This window comes from Centropristis striata, chromosome 20, assembly GCF_030273125.1.
Source record: "Centropristis striata isolate RG_2023a ecotype Rhode Island chromosome 20, C.striata_1.0, whole genome shotgun sequence".
In the NCBI taxonomy this organism is placed as follows: Eukaryota; Metazoa; Chordata; class Actinopteri; order Perciformes; family Serranidae; genus Centropristis; species Centropristis striata.
In genome coordinates this window covers 11,308,106-11,333,585 of record NC_081536.1, presented here as the reverse complement: position 1 = coordinate 11,333,585, position 25,480 = coordinate 11,308,106, and the positions used below count along the sequence as shown (strand labels likewise).

The following is a 25,480-nucleotide window of genomic DNA, read 5'->3' as shown; positions in this document are numbered from 1 at the left end:
TAATTAAAACTTTTCAATGCCATCCAGATTTCTAGTAATAAGCTCTTAATTTGACACATCATCATACACACCATCATTTTTTATAATTCATGTTGGATTTATTAAAAAGGAATCTTTCTATACTTTGATGCATACAAAAGTTGTCAAATGGGGTTTGGGAATAGACAAGGGAGACACCAGCACTGCATGACTACATTTCCATGGTTGCCAAACATCAACAACACAACTCTTGGGAACAGCAAAGTCTTTTAAGAATGTGCACTCTTAGCCAACCTCATGTCTCTATTATTTTCCTAAGCCTTGAAAGAGCTTTGTAGCGTACTGTTCTGCATTGTCAAAACAAACAGACCTTTTGACCGGGTCTCCCAGGAAATCCAACCTTTCCATCTCTCCCAGGTAGACCCTGAAACCAGAGAAAATTGTTTTATACACAAATATAATGGCACATGAGCTAAGGGTTTGATTCTGAATTGCTTTATACATACAGGTTCTCCTGGATATCCTGGTGGCCCAGAAGGTCCCACACTTCCTTTTTCTCCCTTGAAACATTATGACATCCAGTTAAGATTGTTAAATTTCTTTCATTGTATTGAGTAGCCATTAGGATTGTCTGCACTCTTACCACTTGACCAGGTTTTCCCGGTAATCCTGCAATTCCCATGGATCCAACTGAGCCCTGAAACAAGTAAAAAGATTTGAAATCATCATTAGGCATTATCCAAAGAATTTCATAGACCCAAACACTGACTGCATATTGTGAGAATGAAGACTTTGGTCAGCAGCTGTCTTGTCTTTCTGGAAAAGACAATGAATTCAGAAACTATTAGGACCGAAACTGAAAGGAGTGACGTGTTTCACTGCATCATTCTGGCATTTTTAAAATTGCACTGGTTGACCTAATACTAGACATTAGTCAACTCTGTGTTGAATGGGGCCAAAACTTGTAAGGATGCGTCACGGCATTTTCACTTTTTCAGAACAAAATGAACAACTTCTGGAAACAGGACGGGACATTACATCATTTGTTTTCTCCGATTTTGCATTTCATCATTCCAAAAAATGCTAATCATCTCACTCGGAAGAAATTACCGTACAGTGTAAAACCAAATGATGCATTTATCACTGGCTAGATCAGGGAAACATTTTTCTTGTTGCTTAATTTGCAAGTGTTTTGAAAATAAAACGGATATTTTAGTTAGAGTGTTAATGGTTTCTGTCCAACTGGTACTGTTTGTGCTCTGTTTGTGTTTATGGTGCAGTATGTTTTACTGTTTTGATAGATTTGTTGGCAGTACCACTTAGTTTAACAACACAGAGCACAGACATGAACAGCTGCTAGTATATGTACTGTAAGCAATGACTGGTTTGTATCTTAGGTGTGCAAGAGGACTTTTTCTCACTCCTCAAGCTGAGTTGTTTTCCTACTAGGAATGCTGATTTTTATCTGAAGTATGAAGTTTCAGTGTTAATTAACTACCGAGATCATTAGCACAGGCTGGATGGCCACATAATTAGCATTAAAATGTTCCTGTAAATTGTGATGAATGACTGCGGTCAAGAACAAGTATCGCAGACTGTGAATACACAAACATAGCCAATTTTTGGCAAAGTTGCTAACACTCTTTCCTCTTGTTTCCTTGAATTATGTACTTCTGACTTAATTTAGCAGACATCTTATGTTTCCGTTCTCTAGATCCTTTGCCAGGAAAAAGAGACTACACCCTTGGGTGGTCTTTTAATATGGGAATGATTTGGAAAGGAAGATGTAAATGCGTTTAAATCCAAAGAAAATCTTATACTCTACAAGATGAGGATCCCCTCAGACTTTAACAGAAGCTCAAGTGGCGCCCTGCTGGTTGAAAACTTCTCAGTTTGCAGAATGTTCATGGTGCATGGAGCATTATTAGCTCTCCTGGGGTGCAAACACCTCTTGACACAGACATTATGGTTATTTAGTTACATAGACCAAAATCTTTGAAGCATTTTAACGTATAAAGAGGCCAGAGCATCTGAGTTTGTTACTGTTTCATATAAAAGGGGATGTTTTATGAATGTACAGCCATAGTGGCAGGTTCTATGGATGACAATGTTGGTCGGTCAGTTAGTCAGTCATTCGACAACTTAGGTCCAGGCTGAAATACACTGTAAAAAAAGATAAACAATAGCTACTCAATAAAATTGAGGCAACAGATTGCACGCAATATTATTAATTAAATCTAACTACGTTACAAGTTGAGTTAATAACAACTTAACAGGAAGTGCCTGTCAATAAAAAACTGACTAATTCTACTGTGTTGGATTCATTCAAAATTCTCTTGATTTAGAATTACATACACATAAAGATTATATTTAATATGATCAAAATAAGTAGATTCTATCTCAAACATTTTTATATTAAAGTTACTTAAACAACTGCCTAAAAATCAAGGATGTATTTATATTTAATACATTTTTATTAAATATATTAAGTAAAATGAAATGACTACAGAATAATTTATTACAGTGTACATCAACAAACCTAAGACAGTGAACATGGTACAGTATCCATGTACCTGCTTAACAACCAAGTTGCCAGAACATATTTTGGCATTTTAGATATTTGTAAACAACAAAAACTTTAAAGGTGCAATCTCTATGATCGCTGTTCCATTGTCATTGTGGACCTATGGTGGTATGTTTTTGGAAGTTCTATCACCTGTAGTCATCGCTCTTTTCTTTGATTGTTCGGATATGGTTACCATTTACTCATGTGCTTGCAGAGACCGGAAAAACAATAGATCACAAACAAGTATATTGAAAAGCAAGTCTGTTGTGGTAACTTTGCCTCCCCTCTCTGGCAGACCAATTACTGCTGGTTGATGGAAACCAGTCACTAACTGCAAATGCAAGGGCTTTTGTCAGTGGGCCATAGTCTCAGTCACCACTCTGTTACCTCCTTCTGTGCTGGATTGTGACTTAATGAATAGGAAAAAAAGAAAAATTTCAAGATTATTACTTTAACCCATAGGAACCCAGACCCAGTTATCCTTAAAGGATGTGTTCTATAAGTGGACCACATAGAACACATTTCTTATGTTTAAAAAAAAAAAAAAAAATACTACCCCTAGATGTCAAAGATCTGTTATGTGACATATACGCTACATTGGGCGTTTATGGTATTTATGTTTAGGATATTTCTTATTTTAAAATAGAGGAAAAACTAAACACATTGTCTGCTTAAAGAGACAAAAATTTGACTTTTCCTTTTGCATCTCCATAACATATATCAAAATTGTGACTTTAATTTGTTCAGGAAATATGGTCAGAACAAGTTAAATGCAACAAAGGACACCCTATTAACGGATTAGAATTATTAAATGGGTTTAAACTTAGCCTCGTAACAAAAAATAAGCTTTTGAAATGTTTAAAATTTCTGTTTCCAGTCACAGCCACATTTTGGAGACGTCACTTCTTGTCCACCACACCAGGGTGTTGATTATACGTCGTTTAGGGATTTAATGAGTTAAGGTGAAGGATAAAGCTGAATATGGGAGATTCTAGAAGATTTAAAGTGTTTGTTACACAGGTGTCACCATGGGTTCTTATGGGTTAACATCAGTTTGTTAGCATTGGTATAATGAGCATGTTGATCAACTCAAGTACAACTTCATGGTGGGGCTGGTGTGAGAAAATATTCAGCTCCTTATATTGTACTGTAGTTTCTTTTCTATGTGTAGAACTGATTTGACCAGATCTGTCTTTGCTTTTAAACATGTGTGGCAGCTGTTTTGCTTAGCTATGTAAGAAGTGACGGGAAATCACCCGCAGAAATCACCCGCAGCACACCCCGTCTAGCTGCTCATCTGATCAATCATAATGCCTCAGACCATAACACTAATTTGATGTCTAATTATGGGATTTTAAAAGAGCACTTTGACAGACCAGTAAAAGATTGATGAGTCTTTCATCCTGTAAGCATTACTGGAAATAGGATACAAAAAAGATACAGCAAATCCCCCTGATTTCTAGCAGTGCAATATCTCATTGTGTTCTCTCTCTTTTTTGTGTGTGTGGCCAAAATCCAAACTATTTAACCACATCAAAGAAAGTTGAGAAGACAGTTCAAGCACTGGTTAAAGCTTAATTTGATCCATCCTGGACCTGTGTGTGAAATTCTAATAATTGGACAGATGGTACATGAAGATTCGCTCCAGGTGCAGACATGTGTCGGCAGACAGCTGTGACAATTTTCAAAACGACATGAACCGCTTGACTTGTTCTCCAGTTCAGCCAACTGGCAGAAACCTCCTGTGGTCACACTGATTACAAGGTAGGATGATATGATAGAGGTGATGCAATCAAGGGAGGAAGTATTACCTCATGTACCTCAAAATACTGGTAAACGCTAAATGCTCGCAGCAGTCAGAGCAAGAAAAAAGTTTGGAATAAAGCTGTAGGACTGTCAGGCTTCTGCCTGAGTCTGCTGTAGCCGCGGTTAAGGCCTTTATAGAACAAAATAGTATAGAAGTGCTCTTGTTTGACAATGTATTTCTTCAAGGAATAGTGGCAGATTCCCTGCCTTTAGATAGTGTATTGATTTCTTAATATCTCCATACTTTGTCATCTAAGACTTCTCCCCCTTACCCTAGTTTAATTCACTTTTTTTGGTTTGCTCTTCAAACCATACGGCCATTATCATTTTACCTCTCAACCTCATATCCTCCTCATGCACACAACCCTCAGCAATGTTCTGTATGTCGTGCTGAATGCAGCAGCTATGTCCGAGAGCACGTGGTGGTATTAGTTCCTATCATTTTATCTTCTTACCTAGATCATGATTGCAGTTTTAAACATGTGGTTAACGGTGTGAAAAGGTCCCAGTTTGTTTAGATTTAAGCAACAAAACTACTTGGTTAGGTTTAGGAAAAGGTCATGTTTTGGTTATAATAACCATGTTTGTTATGTAACTTTAAGGCATAAGTTAACTTACATTACACATGCAATGTAAGTTTTAATGCATTTGTTTGTCATTAAATATTTTTACCCATAGCCCAGATTTATTCATATTTTATACTTCGATCCAACTAGTCCTCCAACCCATACGACCCCACAGATAGTTTGTTCCCACCCTCTAATATGACCCACTAGAGCGTTTTCTAAATAAGCGCTCCTATGGTGGCAGGAGATCAACATGTCCTGTTATGCTATAAAGTAACAATTTCGGTTTCTAACAGTTTAGTTATGTTTAGGCATAAAAACTTCTTGGTTAGGCTTTGGAAAGGATTATCATTTTTGGTTAAAGCAAAGTTGGCTAAACTGAATTGAAAAGTTTTACTGTTGGAATTGTGAGACAGATAGTCCTCTCTGAGGGAGTATGATCTGTTTTGTTAGACTCTATTGGGCTTTCCGTCTTCTTCTTTAATTGGAAGATTAAGAAGCATGTGGTTGATGCAAGTGAGAGGAAAAAAACAAGACAACAAGATACTGGCTCTCTAAAAATAGAAAGGAAAATAAATCTGTTTGAACTTTCCAAGGAAAGGGCGGAACAAAAGGCAGGAAATATGAACACATTTAAAAAGTCTCTGATGGCCCTTGTGCTCTCTCTGCAAAGCGCAACTGTCCCAGAGTATAGATGTTGTATTTTTCACTCTCCCAGGGGAGCTGGCTTTATATTCATAACATATGGTTTCTAGAGTGATTGATGCGATGATGTTCAAACGGTTCAAGTTAATGTGTCTACCAGGGATTTCCTGTTAATCCTACATTTGATCTCATAAAAAGGAGATTTACCTTGACAATTCAATGTGTGTTTTGTTCTTTTTTAACAATCACTTGTTTTTTTGGTGAGTCAGTGCATTTAGCAATTTTACCCACTGTTCATGCTTGAATTAACCTTTAGATAAATAATATTGAACAACATCTGGACAACATATTATTGAGTACAGTTGTAGTGTTTGAATAATTAACATCTCCACCTTCTCTCCTGGTTTTCCAGGCGATCCCGGTAATCCAGGCACACCCCTCTCACCCTGGAAGAACAGACTTTTGTTACAATTTTTTTTTTTTTTTTTTCACAAATTAGTGCAACAGCATGATAATGAAAGCAACCGTGGCACAAATGTGCTTTTTGACCTTCCTACCGAAACACCGGGCCTCCCTTGCTCGCCTTTGTACCCATTTTGCCCACGTTGACCCTGACAGAAACAAAGGAAACCAACTTTTAATGTTCTATTCTTGATGCTGAAGGTAATATTAAGCTAAAGTAAAGGGACAATTCGGATTTTTTAAAGTGGGTTTATATGAGGTACTATCAATAGTAAGTGTAGATGGCTCTATTTAGAATATTTTCACCAATTTTCCTTGCCATCAGACAGCCCTTTCTGCTAGGGAACTGAAGCCATTAAATCAATGTATGCTCTCTTCAAAGCCCCCAGACTCCATTGACAAAAACAGTAATTTTACCTTGCAGAACACAGGAGTTGCTGGTCTACTGCTGCCTTGAATCACTTAGTTTGTTTTTTAACTCACCCTTTAAAACACCTAAGTCACACAATAAAACAAACAAACTAAGTGATCGAGGCACCAGTAGACCAGCAACTCCTGTGTTCTGCAAGGTAATATTACTGTTTTTGTCAAAGGAGTCTAGGACCTTGAAGAGAGCATATATATTGATATTTCTTTAGTTCCCTAATGGAAATGATTCTCTGATGTCAATGCAAAGCAGTGAAAATATTCTAAATATAGCATACACTTTTTTTAGGTGGTGAAACTACATTTTGTTGTTGCCCCCGTCCACAGCAGTACGTTGCTTATCTGCTGTGTCGGTACTCAAGCTCCTCCAAACTTGCAGCAAAAACTGCCATCTACTCCAGCTAATACACTGGCTATGGATAAGTACATCATACAGCCCCACTTCTGAAATGATACTTAAGTAAGATTTTCTTTACCTCTACCCCTGGCGGACCTGGCAGTCCAGCACTCCCTCTAATGCCAGTGGTACCCTGAAAATGTGAAAAAAAGACAAAAAACACACACATTTTTTTTAAACATTTGAACCCCCTTAACTGTGTACATGTTCTCTAAGTGGTTCTAGGCTGCAGGGTGAGTTTTTGATCATACCATAGAACATGTGGTTCCCTTTTGGACGGTTTTCATCACACAAAATCACCACTGTGCTGCCACCAGTGGTATAATCAGAGATGTTTTTCGTTTATCCATTGGAAAAATGAGTCAATATAAGTATATTTACCACTAATGTGGCCTCTAACCACATAGAATGAAACTATCATGGCTTAAGGGGTACATTAACTCAATTGGTTTGGTGTTTTCTCAGATGCTGTTGTGGACGTTGCTGTGTGTGTTGTTGGCAGTTGTGATCGTTATGTTTGTATATTGAACTATGTAGTACTCACAGGCTTACCATCAGCACCAGCAGGTCCAGGCTGACCAGGTTTGCCAGGGTTTCCTTGTTCTCCCTAAAGGAAGTGGAATGAGGATATTCAGTAATATATAACTTAAACATTTGTCTTTATCTATTGTGCAACCACAAAAAAGGAACATTTTTTTCATTTTTCAAACATCTCTGGTAACAATGTGCTGCGTTTGGGAGTGTCTTTACTTTACTTGCTATCCATGCTGAGTTAGTTTATCTAATGTAAGAGGCTCTTGCACACTATGTGGGGTTATAAGGAACATCTGCATCCTGCAATGCTCTCAGCATTTTGGATCTATTAGGAAATGTAGTAAAGGCATAGCTGTAACGTTATAAACACAAACATGCCTGTGCCCATGTAGGTTTTATTAACAAAAAGACTTGTTGCTAAGGGAATATCTCTCTGAGGTCTGTGTGTTGAGGTTTTTACGACCGGAGCTGCTATTATTTGTTTGATACCCCATGATCAATAAAGATCAACATGTAGGTTTTATTCCCTACTTTGGTAATTTTCCATTCTAAGTAGTGTTTATCTAAAGCAGCGGTCTGGTTTGCTTCAAGCCAACAGCACATTACAACAAGATCTTACAAGGCTATCCATAACTTCCTTAGAATGGCAAGCCACAATTTGCCTAACTGGAGAAAAGAGGCTATTTGCTGCATGCACAATTTGTAGCTTTCAACAGGTAACGGTGTATTTAGGAGATAAAAGTGCTAAAACCTCCCACACAGCAATGTTTCTGGCACAAAGGAAATCTGTGATTAAAGGCTGTAATGACTGTAGTTGGATTTGACCTATTGGTAAAGTGCAACCTCATGTGCTTATCATATCATTATCTGGCTTGGAGAATAGCATTTAGACAAAACCTGGCAATTCAGCACACATTCCCTCAAGGCTAAACTGTGAGGAAGAGAAAGTTTGTGCTCTGTGTCCACACAGAAGACATTTAGTTTCATTGTCACATCTGAGTTTACACATAGAAAAACACTGTTAAAGATTAATTACTCTTCTCTCATTTACTCTCAACAGAATACCACTGTTTAAAGTAAATATTTAACCAACTGTCTGAACACAGAGAAGCTGGAAGAAGTTGAGCTCTATGCTGAACCCGGAACAGTCTCTGCTTCTGACATGTCACAGCATAGTAGGTGTGTTTTGCATTCATTTCTGCAGGCTAATTTAGCTTGTAGTCTGGTTCTCACTGTAGCATTATGTGCTTTATATAAAACAAGAAAATGACCAACAAGTCCTCTAACATAAACAGCAGAAGAGGTCAGTACCACAAATTACAGCACGTAGGCAAATATCGCTGCTCGCATTTCACAGCACATATTCATTATTATTATATCGAAAAATAGATTGGAAGCTTCTAAGTCTCAAAGACAGACCCTACCAGTTACATCTAGTGGTCAGCTGCAATTATAGCAGCCACGAACTTCAAATGATTCACACATCTTATTGATTCCAGCTCCAACACAAAAGCAATAATATCAGTTTTAAGCAGCTGTGTCTACTTTCTGAGAATCATTGTCCTTACATGAAAGTGTTACAACACTTTGAAATGTCATTACTAATAACATGTTTAAATGTGTTGTAACAAATAATATTTAAATATTCAAATTCAACAATCTAGAAGCACTTTTGTTTTAATGATTTTGAAGGACTTCCTTGTGCCACAATTTGAAAAAAGTGAATATTGGGCTTCTGCTACAGTGTGAAAATGAAGTGCTTGTGTACATCAGGGAATTATGCAATTGAAGACCTCTTGTAACGCTATGAAGCAGGGGGAACACCGATCATTACGCATCTCCTTATAACAAATGAAGCAGCGGCAAAGATTCAAATCATTCACCTCTTCGTTGTGATGTACGAAGCCTCAAATGTCATCAGTCACATGATCACAGATCTCTGATACAAGCCTCAACACAGTGTTTTGAACCAGTCTGCTTCAAAGAGTCAAACAGGCTTCGGAGCCTCAGTGTCAGACGGCCCATCTCTACACATGAGCTATTGACGTTTTTGACAGGAGGACAGGCTGAAATGGCACAAGACAAAAGCACAAAATATAATATAACTGACCTTTATTCCTGGAAGTCCAGGGGCGCCAGGAGGGCAAACACAAGGTTCTTGAGTTGGTTCAGTGTAATCTGGACTGTTGGAGCACTGTAATGAACAGAGACCAGAGTGCACATACAGAATTATCATAAAAACATCAGATCCTCTATCAAAAGGAAATAGATAACTTTGAGATTGCATTGCAAACAAGAGAGGATCTGATGAAACTTGTCATTTTTGGCTACTTATCTTGTCTCTCCTGATATTTTCATCCTGCATCCTCACATTAAAAAAACATTTTTGGCACTGTTTTGCAGTCACAGTGATTTAGAAGCCAACAAAACAATGAGCCACTGCTTCACAAACACAGTTGGAGCCAAAAGACATTAAAAAAAAAGTGTGCAAATGTTTGAAGCTGAGCCATGGGTCCTCCTCCAACAAATTATTTTATGCTTGAGCAGAGTCTTGAAATGAAAATGCTGAGCTGACACTTTCACTACACAATACACTGTGCCGATGAAAAATAAGGCAAGAAAACCATTGTGTGCCATGCAGAATGAGGTGTGGAGGTAACTGATGGTGAAATTTTGCACTTCAGAGCAGAAACAGATGTAGTTGGACAGGGTGAGAAGTAGGTGAGAAGAAGTTATCTTTATTGCCTTTGGACTGAAAAACAATCAGACTGTTGTACTTACAACTCCAGGTATTTCACACGCAGTCTCTCGGTTATTCTGCTCTGGGTCACAGTAAATGCGTAGTTTCTGGATTTCAAACTAAAAAAGATTGAAAATCCTTGTTAAATACACAACCTTGGCTGGTGGAGACTCCAAACAAGCTAACAAAAACAAACACAGGGGTAATTTTGTAAGGTTAAGCTCGTTTTTATCAGTGCTTTGCTTACTAATGAATTGAAATTGCTATTGTACAACTGTTAAATTGCCCTCATTGGGCATTGAGCAGCTCCATGTTGCCAGACCTCCCTCAGTGTTGGAAGAGTTTTCGCAGCGATGTTACACTATTCTTCCATTATTTAGTATTCTGTTGATGTTGGTGGTAAAATGGCTCCAGAATGTCCCATAGACTGATTCGCTTCACTAACCATGTGAGCAGAAAGATGATCCCGGCATATGATTTATATTATTTCCAGCCTCGTGGAAACATTAGTACGACTGAATGATCATGGGGCATAAATCAACCTAAAATGATGTAGTTTACATTTTTATTAATGACAACACTGGATTGTATTTAGGTTTAAACATGATAAGAATGTCTGGTGCAGTCTGGTGGTTCATGCTAACAAGCTGTTATTTAAAGTTGCATTGTGGTACGTCTAGAGGTCTGATTACACAAATCTGTTTCCAATTACGAGTGTTTATCCAGAAATGATACTCACATCAGTGTATTCACTCTGTTAAATGGCTTTAAACTACATGATCCTTATAACAATGGATCAGCACACACAATAACATTTACTGCCAAGCTGCGGCTCATGTTAATATCCACAGCTATAATGGTGAGTCAACATACTAACTGGCATAGGAGATGTAAAAGTCATACATGAATTATTATTCTTTCCGTCTTTCTGGTGAAACAAAGGATTTTAAGCACAGATTCTTCCATATTATTTCGTATAGCAGCCTACATAATCCTGTAAGTGATTAAATCATATTTTTCTTTATATACTTTAGAATCAACAGCTAGTTGTACTCAAGTTTTTTTTAAATAAATAACACTGCATTATTTACAATATTTTACATGTATGTTACTTGTGGCCACAAATGCTACAATGACAAACGTGCCCTAATTGCTCACAGATGTAGCTGAGAGACTTTAAATGGTGCAATTGTGCCATTATTTCCTAATAAAGAAGCGTTCATGCCATATTATCATATATAGTCATCCTTTTTTCCGAAATGTTAATTTATGTTTGCAAAAACTAAAAACTCCATGCTATATAGCCTTCTGCAGAGGTAATTACAACACAGCACAATTATGATTTATTACAAATGCAGCATTTTGGCACAAAAAGTGCCAATTGAGACAAATAAAACAAAGATTAATAAGACCTTGTGGAGAAAAAGTTTCCTTTTTGCCAAAGATTTATTATCCACAGAGTTAAGCATGTCTCTCAGGAGGCAGCAATAAAACTGTGTGATGCTGTTAAAAACATATATCAGTGGTGAGTTCTACTCATTAAACCAACTGTTCCCTCTTTCTATAGTCGGGCTGACGTACTGCCAGGTTACTTTTCTGGGAACCAAACATTTATTTTATGAAAAATAAGGTTGTTGATGTTCATAAACTTACTGGCACTGTTGTTTCCTTTTGGACATATTTTCCAACTTGGGTTTTTCCATTGATGAAAATACCAACAGGGGTCTCCAAGGGTTGGGTTTCAATTTCCAGGTCATCAACGTAAAGAGTGACATCCTCCTCAGTGACCAGCAGCCGCAGCTGGTGCCATTGCTCATCAAACAGTTTCTTTTGTTATAGAAAAAGAACAGGAGAAGTCATGAGAACAATAGTAAGTAAACAACCAATTACGACATACATTGATGGAATTATTATTATAATCAATATTGGGGCAGTTTGATGTGTTATAATCTTCACTGAACGCTAAAATTTTGACATTTTAAAGTGCTTTGGTAGCTTTTGAATAAACTGCTGTGGAGATAGTCTTTGGCTAATTATCTAAAAGAGTTAATTATATGGTATTGTCATTTCTTCAATGGCAAGGCCACCATCTTGTCACCATTTTGGGCAGTCCGTGGCCTAGAAATTAGAAATTGGGCTTGTAACTGGAGAGTCGTCGGTTCGAAACCCGGTACTGACAGGTCTAGGACTGAAGTGCCCTTGAGCAAGGCACCTAACCCCCCTGCACAGCTCCCCGGGCGCAGTAATGTGCTGCCCACTGCTCCTTGCATAGTGTGTTCACTTGTGTGTAAAAAAAAAAAAAAAAAGGATGGGTTAAATGCAGAGGTTGAATTTCCCCATTGTGGGATTAATAAAGTAATCTTCTTCTTCTTCATCTGCTAATCATAGATATGTACAGTATCTTCTACTATTGTAAATGCTGAAAAGGCTTCTTAAGCTCTACAAGTGTATACAAGCAATCTGGATGTGTGACTAGGAGGCTTAGGATTGATTGGTTATATAACAAGTATTATGAGGTGTTGAAAGAAAACGCTTAAACCTTGGAGGTGCATTGATTCAAAACTGTTTCTGCCAGAGTCGAACAGCATGCGAGTTATTTCCTTCTCTTGGGCAACTTACAAGCAGTCATACTCAGAATTTATGACATAAATGAATCAGTCAGACTCTTAGAGGTGGACTCCTCAAGTTAGCATGGCATTTTCATAAAGTTGCAGGACCCACATGCAGGGCTCCACTATAACGATTACCCGATTGTTTTGTGTAAGTAAGTGAATGCCACGTCGGGCCATGATGGAAGTAGCTCTCTGTTGATCTCTGTTGAGAGTTGCACATGCACAGTACGTAGGGTAAAGACAAAGTTTATGAGCTGAAGTGCAAATTAGCATTTTAATTATCGTGAAAACAGGCAGGGTAATTTGGTTGCTTTAGAGGATGTGGGCGAATCTCTAATTATGTATGGCACACGTGACAATTACCGCTTCTTTGTTTCTATGTAATAACCACTTGTGCATTAAAACCATTTGTTTAGGGCCAAGTGAACATTTATTCAGGGCATATCAATCTACTTAAAATATATTTACACTGAATTCTACCCACAAGTGACAGATTTTTTTTTTTAAAGGTCAAAATCGGAGCAGTAAATGCCGAGATATTCCCAGTCTTTAGTAAAAAGGATGAATCCTACATTTTCCATAATGCAGCTCAGTGTGTCCTTTTGTTTTCACTGTCTCTCTAAACACCCACATTGTTATTGTCTCAGACTTGACAAAGTCTCTTATAGCAACAGGAGACATTTATATTACTTTCAGTGTACTCTCATTGAAAAGTAACCTGATCTTAAAGGTAGGGTATGCAGTTTTCTGGAAAAAGCAAAAAAAAAAAAAAAAAAACACCAGAATTCCATAAGAATCCCTAACCCTAACCTTCCGCACCTCTCCCTTTTCTCTTCTAATTTCAGACTTTCTGCCATTAAATCAACCTCTCATCATCTGAAGGGACGTGGTTGCACATCTGCATTTATTGAACAGCCAATAGGAACGCCTTCTCTCTGAAAGGACCAGTGATTTAAGTTTCCCTTCACGGGATAGATGTTCTAAAGCCTGAAGACAGAGCCAAGAGGAATGGTAGAAGTCTAGTTTTCTCTAAAACCATTTAAAGTACAATATGCTAAAAGCTTTTTATGACATTTTCCCCAATGATGCCACCCCAACATACACACACACACAGCATGTGTCCTTTTAAGGTTATTTCAAAGAAATTATACACATTATTGTCATACCCTTGCTGTCTGTTGTGAAAATGAAACTGTTTGAATTCCACTTGCTGCCTCACTGGTTGTGGTGAACCTGACGGTGTTATCCAGTCCATTCAGAGTCACCGCCATTTGAGGTTTCCCATCACGTGTCTGTATTCTCCACAAGTCCCACTCCTCTACTGCCACTGATCCTTTGTACCTCAGTGTGGCCACAAAAACGTATGATGGAGGCAGGCCATCGGGAAAAAGGTTCCTGGGTGATCAAATATGAAAGTCAATCAACTTGTGATCACACTGGTGAAGATAAAGAAAGAGTAATAGCAAGGTGAATACCGTGTAGCTGTACTCAAGTCGACGCGAGACGTTACTTCATAGGCTCTAGTGCCGTAATATGCCCCTTGTGTCTTCTTTGTTTTTTTAGCCAGATTTAAATGTAACAGAATATCAAATCCCTTCTCATCACGGGAGTCTACGGGAATTCTTGCTGGACAAACAGTCTCTGCAACAGACAAATACAATGGAGTAAAAACATAGACAAACAAAGGGACAAGTAGAGAATAATGGTCGAGAGGCAGAATCAAGTAGTTTAAAGTGAAGAGATACCATTGATACTGTCTTTGACTGTATTTGAGCACTTACATTGTTCAGCATTTGCTTACCTTCACACAGTTTTTGTCGTATGACCTGTATGATCCTGGAAATACCTTTGTAGTCCTCGACAGAGAAGACGTAAGTTGAAAATGGCTTGTTCGCAATGTCATTTAACTCTGTAGCTTCTGTTTCTGGTCCAACACCGATTGCAAAAAGAATCACTCCTTTTTTCCTTGCTGCCTCTGCCGCTTTCAAAACCGCATCTTGGGACTTCCCATCTGTGAGGACAACGGCAATTCTAGAAATGCCGAAATGACTACGCTCAGACAGGCCAAACAGTTTGTCCGTAGCAAACTGAATGGCTTGCCCGGTGTTTGTGTTTCCCCCCATGTACTCAATGGACTCCATCGCTTTGATGAGGTCTTTAGTAGCATAGTGCTTCCCCAGAGGTATCTCTAAAACGGGGTTATCACTGTACTGGACGACTCCAACCTGGGTAAACTTCTGTCCAATGTTGAAGGTTGTCGTTATGTTGACAAGCCATCGCTTTACTATTTCAAAATTGACATCTTCAACACTCCACGAGCCGTCTAGAATAAAGACCAAATCACATGGTGCCGTCCTACAACCTGTAGCAGACAGGAAATAAACAGTCAGTAGAATAAAATCGTGATTTCAAAAAAATCTTAGCTAGTTTGGTAATATATGAATAAAAAATGCACTTTGGAGTACTTAAATGACTTTTGCCAATCGTATGCATTTTACAGTTTTTAATGTATGGACAACAAGCATAACAAAGTGTGAGAAAATGAAGACAGAAGCACTCTTACTTCTTATGTCTTCATCTTGAGCTGCACTAAACAAATGGAGAAGCATGAAGCACAGGCATCTTAAGACACAATGCATGGTTGTCGTTTTGGAACCCATTATGCAGCAGTACCAAGTTCCAATTGTGCACCTACAGGGAAAGGGAAAAACATGCTTTGTATTGCAGGGAAAAAAGAAAAAGGACAATGCAAGCATTTGTGACATGTGATCCCTGTGTTATTCTTGCCTTGACAGAAATTAATTATTGAGATGTTTATTCTGGCTCATCCACTTGATCCCTAGCCCATGAAATCTATCCCACTACCTACAGTTTTACACATACAGTATAATGTGATTATCAAGCTTATGATACCTCCAGTAACATGACCAGTATGTTGCCAGGCTCTGCAAAATATGAATTAGTTCAAACAATAAATTATTCATATAAACATGTAAATTAGCAGCATTTGTTAATGTTGTTAATTGTCAGATGAAGGTGATTATTAAGCATTACATGAATGTTTTGCAGAAGCCAGAGAGTGCGAGTAGTGCATACATACAAGCTGACTTGGTAGAAATAGTACTGTATGAATTGTCTTTATATGAAAGTAGAAAAAAAAACAGAAAGTAGAAAAAATGGCTTCCAAATTAAAAGTGAAGCCAATGTGAATGTGCCTTAACCCTGCATTCTTTCTAATGACCAGCAGGGGGCGAGTCCACTGTTTGCAAATAGAAGTCTGATTGTATAGTGCCCATGAGAAAATGACACCACTTACCACTTGATTTCTTACCTCAGTAAACATTTTATTAACGAGTTTACAGTCTCAATCACTCTTTCAAGTCTTCTCCAATACAGCATGATGTTCATTTTGTAAATCATGGTGTCATTTAGAGTAAAATAGATAAAGCTGTGCACTGTGTGGTTTTGTCCTGGAACTTTGACATTTTCACAGTTTGTTTTCAGTTCATTCAAGTTAATTGTAACATTTTGGTAACCTAAAAATGTCTTGTACAGCATTGGGTTGTATTAAAAAATACATTAAGTGGTTAGCTGTTCATTGAAGTTAGCTAGCAAGTTAGCTTGGTTAGCTAGTAGCAGTAGTTAGTTTTTCATGTTACTATCTACCTGGGGAGTTTTATTACTCACTCTCCTTTTAGCTCTGCTTTTGGTCTCTACCAACGCCTGGGAAAACATTTGTTTACTAACTTTGTCTGTCTACTGTTTGGCACTGGGCCCCTAGTGTACAGTCAATTTTTGGAGCTTAAACAGCTGCAGGCAGTTGTCACTGGGGCTATCAAGTGCACATCCGTGTTTCCTTTTTCCTAAGTTCTTCCTACCTCCCACTGCTGCCACAGACACTGCTTTACAACCCACAAATCCCTAATTCACTTACTTGTACCACTAAGTTTTACTCTGAGCTCTGCATCTAACCTCCATGTGGCACACTCTATCTTTTAAATACTGCAGCACAGCCTCAGTACACCTAAGAATGTTCCTTTAAAGCTTCATCTACCACATCCTCACATGGCACTGTCAGCTTTACTAAATAAACAATTCACTGAACCTCTGACCACAACTGCCCTTAAACCAGTGCTCACTGTTTCCTGTGGGATTATCAGCTGTTTCCTCAAATCTGCTGCCATTTGCCAATCTCTGCCCGCCCTTGGCCCCAATACAACACGTCTGCCCAGAAAAGCTTCACTCCTACACTTTTCCTTCCTCGTGGATTAAACCAAATGTAATACCTTCCTTCCCATCAGCAGATGAAGTAACTTTAACCAGTTACAGCCACGTGCTGCTAAAGCTCCTTCAGTAGTTTTGTCTCTAGGTGTGTCACTCTTCAAGTAAGATTATTTTAAACCCTGTCAAAATGTTTCAAAACATTGGCAAGTCTGAACATATGGGAAACTTACATTTTGGGAAGATGTAAATCAAACAATTTGTACATATGATTAATCTCTTTTGGTTTTGCTTCAATACCTTTCAACTCCTTCCAGCTCTTCTTCTGTATTTTCCTAATGTATCCAATGTGTCTGCTCTGCTGACATAGACTCCCTTGTGCTGATGTTTTGCCCTACAACCATCCTTTACCTGAATGATTGACTTAATCTGTAATGATTTCGCTGCATCTGCCCAGCCCTAAAGGCTCCCCACTCTACACCTGCACAGTAACATCTTTGCTGTATCGCTGACTGTTAAAATTCTTCAACTACACTCTAGGGGCTCAACACAAAGGTGTCTAAACACAGTAGCTGATGACCCTACATAACCTCTATGATAAGACTGTATTTTGAAGAACCGCATGTGAACTATCTATATGAGCAGTATTCATACCCAGCATATCATTAGTCAATGTACTCCCATGTGAGGGTTATCCTGATCAGTTAAAACAACTTGATTAAGATTAGTGGTAATTGCGGTTGGGTTTTTAGTGGAAATTATGAAATTTGGTATCAAATCAATATACATTTTGTACCAAACCATGTATCCCAGGGACTTTGGTTATCCCCTGATTTTCCCTCTGCACCACCAGGTCAAAAGTTTCAAATTGTCCCACACCTCTGTTTATAATCATATACCTGCAAAACTAATGCCATTCTCATCAGCCTAGGCTTTACTCTGTGTTTAATGTTAGCAATTGCATGATTTAATGCAAACAGTGGCATGCGAATATGCCAAACTACAATCGGCATTGTCACAACATTGTCATTGTAAGCATGTTAACATGTTGACATTAGGATGTAAGTCAAAGCTCCAATGCCAGTAAACTCTTACTCTTGAATATAACCAGCCATTTGAAAGAATTAACAATCTGTTATGTCTCTGGTGACAACATTCTTGTTTGTGCCTTTCCACCAAGTCAGAAAGGGGGGAAAAAATCCTTTTTGGATTAAAAGACACACTAAATGGTCAGCTGTTCATTTTGAATTACAGATGCAACAAAGAAACTAACTAACTGATCAAGTTATCTAGCATGCTAGCTTGGTTAGCTTGTAGCAGTAGTTAGTTAGTCATGTTACTAACCACCTAAGGAGTTTTAGTTGAATACAACCTCTCTCTTTAGCTCTGTTTTTGGAAAAATTGTGTTCACCTGCTAGTCACTGCTACAACTCCCTTTTCGGATTATAATTAAGATACATCAAGGCAAGAGCAACACATGACAAAATGCAGTTTGCCCTTCAACTTTGATTCAAGTCAAATACAAAACAATGGCATGTTACATACATGCTATTTACTGTACACTTTGCAAGTGTATTTCAGTAACATATGAACTCAAATATTGCATGTGCTGCAAACACCATGTAACATTGTAGTAATGATGGTTATGTTCATGCTCATGGAATTAGAGATGAAATGAGATATTAAGAACCAGGTGAAAAGAGTTTACATTGTGCATGTGAGCAAAGGGTAGACATTTTATCATGTGTTGTCTCTGTGGCTGCTCTATCAAATGATCTTTTACACTTAGTTTCCAGCACGTGAAAGAAAGTGCTGACATCCTAAAAAGAGGCACTTGCAAATGAAGACCAGATATGCTGCATACAATAGAAGAAGCAGGACTCGTGGAAGGAATTTGATAGGAAGGAACTGACCGCACGCCTTATTTGTTGCTATTTCTGATTGTGACACGTGAAGGTCAATGAAACAGTGGCTAGGACGTAACCCTTGGCCTCCCACATGCTTTTATTCTTGCGCTGCCAAAGAGGGGTCACACTCGTTAACATGACTGCATTTTTCCACCATGTAAACTCAGCCTTGAAGTAACACAGTCGAAGGAGGCGTAAAGCTGCCATAGTTATGCAAGTCGTTTTCTTCAGAATTTTTTCCTCACTAGAGAGCTGGAGGAGGTTGTTGGAAAACCCCCTCATTGGCAGGGTCCGGTCGGTATGACTTTCCCCTCGACTGACTTTCCCCAAACGGAGTGTTTCTACACCTCTGCTCGAGCCACATGGAATTCATTTACACCATCAGACAGTGAAATTCCGGCTGTGGACTGTGACCAAACACATGTAGTCACGATGAAGAAGAGCAACCTTCATCCAGGAATAAAAACGCAACATTACACATGCTATGGTATAATGATGAGAGTTGGAATGCATGCATAACGTAGCAGAATTGACAGGTGCACTTGTGCTGCAGGTTAGTACCAGACTCTGTTGATCTCTCATGCTATGTGGCAGCACAGACACTTTGTAGCTCCAGGTTTTAGTGATTGAATGGCAGAACAGTAACGCTGGTTATAAGTAGTAAACAAAACATAAAGTTTGAAGATAGAAAATCTTCAAATTTTGTTTTGTTTGGCTATTTTCACAGCTTAAACTTCGAGCTGTGAATATATCTTCCACATGACACTCATTCCAGGTTGAGCCAGTTGTTTGTTGCAATACTTTGCAAACTTAATAAGATTTATGTGGGACTAAGTTTATTTGCAGTTTAGTTCCAGCTGGGAATGCTGTTCAGGAAGCTGCTGAACAAATGATTTCTCCCACTTCACCAGATAACATTTCACTTGTTCAGGGTGGGCGACACTGAGTCATCACACAGATTTTAAAGACAATATCAGACCAAAGCTTTTGTACTTAATAAGTTTTACTCCCCCCTTCAAATTTGACATTTATGTAGCAGAAACTATAATACATTTTTGAATTATTGAGCAGAAGAAAGAAAGAAAAAATACTACTTTATTTATTATTTGTTTTGTAGTTATAGTTTATGTAATACAACTGCATGTATTAAGTCCACTTGAACTGCTGAAGTTATACTTATCTGCAAGTTTGGCAAAAGGAAGTTGTTCCATTCCAGTAACAACAACCACTGTTCATGTTGAAAAGTTGCCAAGATCAGGGGAATTTATTGCCGTCAAATTCTTCAAACAACAAGGGAAAGCCAAACCCTATCAGTTGTTCTCTGTCGAAATGTGTTCAACTAATCCAAACAGTTAAATAATATCTTGTAAAACGTCAGCTGTTAGCTATCTTATAACTGTTAACCTCTCAGATGCTTTCTGATATATTCTACTCTTCTCACAAAGATTATTGTTCTTAATAAAAATGCAATTCTCTCATAACGGTATGAGTACAGTACATGCTATACTGTGGTGCACTATGCAGTATGCTTGCACAGATTCAAGGAATATAAAAGAAAAAAAATCCTTTTTACGAGAAGTGAAATAGCCAGGAAAAAAATCCTGAGCTGATTCCATTCATTCTTTGCATGACAGTAGCATAAACAAGGGACCGATAACTGGGCTTAATGTCTTCAATATGCAGTTGCAGCAGCACAGACTTGAGGACACTGAAGTAAAATTTGACAAAAACTGTTAATAATCTGAGCACGTCATAACACAATAACCTAAAAAGTAAATTATGTACAAAAATCAGCCCAGCAGGTTCATTTTAATGATCAAAACCTGCCTCCATGGATACTTGCAATATAAATGCTGCTACTGATAAAATAAATATGACAGTTGCACAAAACACACCCAAAACCTGTTAATGCAAAACAGAAATGATGATACTTGGAAATATTATAAGTTGCCTCACAAAAATGACACAAAATAAGCAGAAAGTTACCAGTAAGCGTCCAAGCCCTTGTGTGAATTCCTGTTAATCCTCTCATTGAGAGCCAGTGATCAATACTGTTCACAGCCCCGGGTTTACAGAAACTGCATTTCGGGAGAAGTGCACATGTTTCTCTGCTGAATGAAAGCCTGCCCTTTCCAGCAGCTCTCTCTCTCTCTCTGTCTCCTCTGTTTCTGTCCTTCTTCCTCTCCACCCCCCCTCACCCCCCCTTCCCCCCCTCTCACTCCGGACTTTTACTGGCCTGCAGCCACCCTCAATTACCATGGGTGGAAAGAGAAGCAGATAAGGGGAGCATGAAATAGTGAAGCAGACAGCCCATCTTTGACAGTCCAAAAGGAAAATAATAGTAATGAGCACAGCATCCTTCCAAGTGTTGAGGGTTTGGATCATGTGTGGGTTGCTAGGGGCATAACCAGAGAACATGGAGTTTTCTGGATGCAGGACGAGCAGCGGATCAGCCAACAAGTTCTAGTATACAGAGACACGTGTACCGTACTATTCGTGGTACCTGCAGCAGGACCTCAAGTGCTCAGCGATATGTTACACTACTCCTCTTAGTGTGGACAGCAGATTATGTTCTTACAAGTCAGCAATGAACAAGGTGTTAGAAGCTACTGCAGAGCTTTTTTTTTTTCCTGCACCAACAGCTGGAAGTTGTTAGAAATGCAGAACTCAATCTGGTATCCGTAGAGCAGGCAGATCTCAGTTTGATCCACTCTAACATGTTTTATCATGTTTGTACTCTGAGGCAGCCTGCTCTGCATCAACTCAGAGCAGCCTCTGTGTTTCTCTTAAAGGAACACTGTACTGTAAAACACTGTTTATTCAATTTAGAGTGAAATAAGGCTTTGTTTGTTGCAAACTACAGTGCAATACAGATTGATCGTCTACATTTGTTAAAGTCATCTACAAAAGTGAAAAGGCACAGAGCCAGTGAAGAGCCACAACAATGACAAAAAACTCAAATGTTTTCTCACATTAATTATAATACTTCTTATTAAATATCAGCTTATAGAAAGTAAGCTTGTATCTATTTTTGCAGCCACTTGCCTGCACAAAACAGAAATACAACGTACTGCAATATTGTTCTTAATATAGTAAACATGTAGTATGTAATATGATATAATATGATTTTAAATTTCCTAAACATTGAAATCATACCTCCATTTTTATCAGCTATAGTAGCATGACTAATTACTTTACATACTCATTTTACACACAGTAAAACACATAGTCATCCTATAAATTCATCCTTATATGTGATAAGAATAATCCAGTACTATAAAATATACAACAATATAACACATATCAGGGGGTCAATCTCCATAAAAAGTGATTTTACTTCTTTTATACATTAAGCAGATTTTGTTACAAATATGTCTTACTTTTGTTTTTTAATGCAGGGTTTTTACTTGCTACTTACTCTTATTCAAATTGGGTGTTGCTACTGTCACTTAGATTCCCACTACTTCTAACACGGTAAATAAAAATCATCAAACAGTGTTCAGGTGACAGATAGTGCTTAAGCTGTCATCAGTCATCGTCTCATGCTGAGTTTGAGCAGCAGTGGCTTCCTGATGACGGCCTTGTTGACCCTGAGACTCAGCACACTCTGGTGGATCCCACAGGCAAATACTGACTTGGTGTTTGGAGTCTGGGAGTGGCCAATCTGCTAATGAGAGTAGACTTTCCAATGCTGACTAATCTGTCTCTATGTACTGGTTGCTGGTTTGTAACCAACATGAGGGAAACCCCTGGACAGAAAATCCCTGTTCTTATTTTCCTACAGGAAGCTCTCTTAGTGTCTTCAGAGGCCGTAGATCAATATGACTTCAGATTGTGGTCGTATCTGGAAATGTTACTTGAGATTCAGCAGTGAGATTACATAATAGATGTGTTTGGCTAGAGCAGGCCATGCCAGGAGAACAGGACTCACTGTTTTTACTGCAATACTTTGAATTGTACCAAAAAAAACACAGGAAAAAATAACAGAGTAAATTACACTGTTTTGTAAGCAGTTAACGTCAGTTGAAACTTGCTTATTATTGAGCAACTCATAATATTAATATCAGGTATTTCATAACAGATGAAATAATTTGTTTAGAGGAAAAAAAACATCCAGCGTTTCATGGGGGAAAAAGAAGATGTTTCTTTTTAAGTTTGTAATATCATCTGACTCTGTGTAACAGACTTTACACTTTCTTATTTTCTACCCAGATAATCATTATGCAACCCCACAAGTTCATCTTGTGACCCCTTCTGGCAATCGTAGAACTCATCAGCTAGAGATTTAGTCTCTGGGGGCAATAGCCGATATTTCAGGGGTTCCGGTGTAGCCGTTCAGAGACATGGGGCCCTATCTTAAACAGTTTTATGTAATGAGCAAATGTACTTGCGCCTATCGGTGCACCAATTGGCATGAAGTTCTTAAAACGAGGTTTGGTCAGGTACATTGTTGGCATGTTGCTATGTTAAGGTAGTAGAAAGCAGTTCCGCCACTGACCAACAAAAAGCTCAATACTGCAGTATTTTCCTGCTATTTACAGGGCACATTATTCAGATAGTATGCAGGGTTTCAATGCCTGTACAGGTGCAGGTGTGCCTGGCTTTTAAAGGGAATGGGAGAGGACACTCTGATTGTTCTATTCCTCTTAAGCCCCAAACACACCTATGATTATTAATAGGCTAAATACAACCTTAATTAAAAATGAAAACCTTAAAAACAAACTTAATTGATTTTGCACTGTTAAACCCGCAAAAATGAAGCTGGACACACCCTAAATGCACTTACCAAGCACTTTAGATCAGGTATTATAGCTCAATGAAGAAGGGCCAATTGTGTTGAAGAGTTTTAAATGTTGCCAGTAATCCACACAACTCATGACTACAAACTTTTTACCATGTTCTTGATAACAAAGTTGCCTTCAGGCAATAGTGTGGGGAAAAATACAGATCAAAGAGGCTCTAAAAACAGTTCAAAGCCTCTATTCTATTTGGCAATTCACGACTGGGAGTTAATAACTGCTCCCATGATAAGGCCCCCACAGCTTCAGACAGAAGGAATAAAGGCCTTTTAACAGATTTGTGCTCTGCCCTTTAACTAATTTCCCCACATGATTATACAGGAACATTTTTGTACAAAATCAGTTTGAAGTCTGCTAAGAAGCTAAACTAATCTAATGCTTGAAATAAATGAAGAAAATGAGAAAATTATACATCCAAATAATGATGAATCAAATTAACCAGAAAAAGTTTATGTCATCCACCCACACAGGGCAGCATCTCATTCTGCCAGCATGTTAAGCATGTGAATGTGGTAAAAAAGTTGGGTTGGGGTATTTAATTAAGTTAGCACTCTGCTCCCTGCCACTTCTACAAAACACAATAATTCGTTTGGCTTATTTCTTACATCAACTTACATTTACAGTGTCTGGCAGTTGCTCTGAAACTTTTTAAAGAACTGCCTCAGGACAACATAAAACCTCTCTCTCTAATAACCTCTGATTCTGTTCCATCACTTTGAAGCTCTACCGTCCTGGGTCGTTTTAATCAGCTCATATGCATTAAACCCTATTTATCTTGATCACTGGTATGGTTTGCCACAGAGATAAATAGTAAGCATGATGTATGAACCAAGTGGTTGAGCCCAGGAAGAAAAATCAGAGGATAATCGTGGATTAGTAATAGTTTCCATGACAGAGGTGGCCGTAGCATCCAAAGCAGCATGGCACACATGATGCTGATACAGAGTGGCTGGAGGATTACGATCTACAGTCGATGGGCATCTCAGAGGAAACAAACGTGAGCCAGGAAAGACGCTGAGAAGAGCCACACGCAGAGCTCCCTGTGAGTTTCTCTATTAAATTGGTGGAAAACAATCATTATTTTATAAATCCTTTCGCTTTCACAAAGCAGGGAAATGCCCCGGACAGGCCGTTGGTCTGTTGCACTGCTAATACAGACAGACAGACACGGCACCTCAAGCTATTTAGAGTCTCTATTCCACTTGACCAGCAGGTTTTTAAGCTGGAAAGTCCACACAGGCCAGGAATCAAACCAACCCTGTGTTGCTGTGAAGCAACAGCGTAGTATGTGCCGAGCCACCATGTGGGAAACATTGCTGTTTGTGTCATTGTTTATTCTCATCGCTACAACAACGTCTAAAAAAAGAGCAAGCACAGGTTGTAGGTCATTAAGTTTTTTTGTTGACAACTAAACTCATTTATAATCCCTGCAGTCCAGTGAAACATAATTAAGATTTGCAAGCTCTTATATTGAAACCAGGAATTATTCAAGGGGGGATTTAATGTTCCACTGCAGGGAAATTCTAGCTCTGCTAAATTTAGAGGGAAATTCCCTAATCCCCCAATCTGGGCTCTGGGGACAATAGTGTTGTAAAAATTGTCCTTTAATGCTGTAACTATACGAGTGTATAGTTACGGCATTAAAGAACAAAAACATGAAAGTACAAAAGTGGCAATAGACAAGTATTTTCCTTTAACTTATAATGAATGTAGTATAATACAGGTATGCATCACATAATACTGCAATACAGAATATGACCACTACGTTAAATCTCCTCACACTCCAGAACAAGCTGCAACATCTGGGCCTGAACAGTGTA

General features: G+C 38.4%; 1 protein-coding gene and 1 long non-coding RNA gene across 2 annotated transcripts in view; one reads left to right on the top strand and one right to left on the bottom strand.

The window, feature by feature from the left end:
• Positions 1-13,939, top strand: part of LOC131993172 (uncharacterized) — a 42,403-nt gene extending 28,464 nt beyond the window's left edge. Inside the window, exon 5 of the long non-coding RNA XR_009396286.1 lies at positions 13,579-13,939. This is a non-coding gene — a long non-coding RNA (uncharacterized LOC131993172). The remainder of the gene's footprint in view (positions 1-13,578) is intronic.
• col21a1 (collagen, type XXI, alpha 1) overlaps positions 1-20,962 on the bottom strand; it is a 28,200-nt gene extending 7,238 nt beyond the window's left edge. Inside the window, exons 1-15 of the mRNA XM_059358945.1 lie at positions 20,848-20,962; positions 15,297-15,424; positions 14,535-15,095; positions 14,209-14,374; positions 13,900-14,128; positions 11,775-11,948; positions 10,163-10,240; positions 9,492-9,575; positions 7,392-7,454; positions 6,927-6,980; positions 6,120-6,173; positions 5,955-6,008; positions 623-676; positions 486-539; positions 350-403 (exon numbers count right to left, since the gene is read on the bottom strand). Of these exons, the coding sequence (XP_059214928.1) occupies positions 350-403; positions 486-539; positions 623-676; positions 5,955-6,008; positions 6,120-6,173; positions 6,927-6,980; positions 7,392-7,454; positions 9,492-9,575; positions 10,163-10,240; positions 11,775-11,948; positions 13,900-14,128; positions 14,209-14,374; positions 14,535-15,095; positions 15,297-15,393 (1,776 nt within the window). The 5' untranslated portion in view covers positions 15,394-15,424; positions 20,848-20,962. The remainder of the gene's footprint in view (positions 1-349; positions 404-485; positions 540-622; positions 677-5,954; positions 6,009-6,119; positions 6,174-6,926; positions 6,981-7,391; positions 7,455-9,491; positions 9,576-10,162; positions 10,241-11,774; positions 11,949-13,899; positions 14,129-14,208; positions 14,375-14,534; positions 15,096-15,296; positions 15,425-20,847) is intronic.
• Between the last annotated feature and the right edge of the window lie 4,518 nt (positions 20,963-25,480).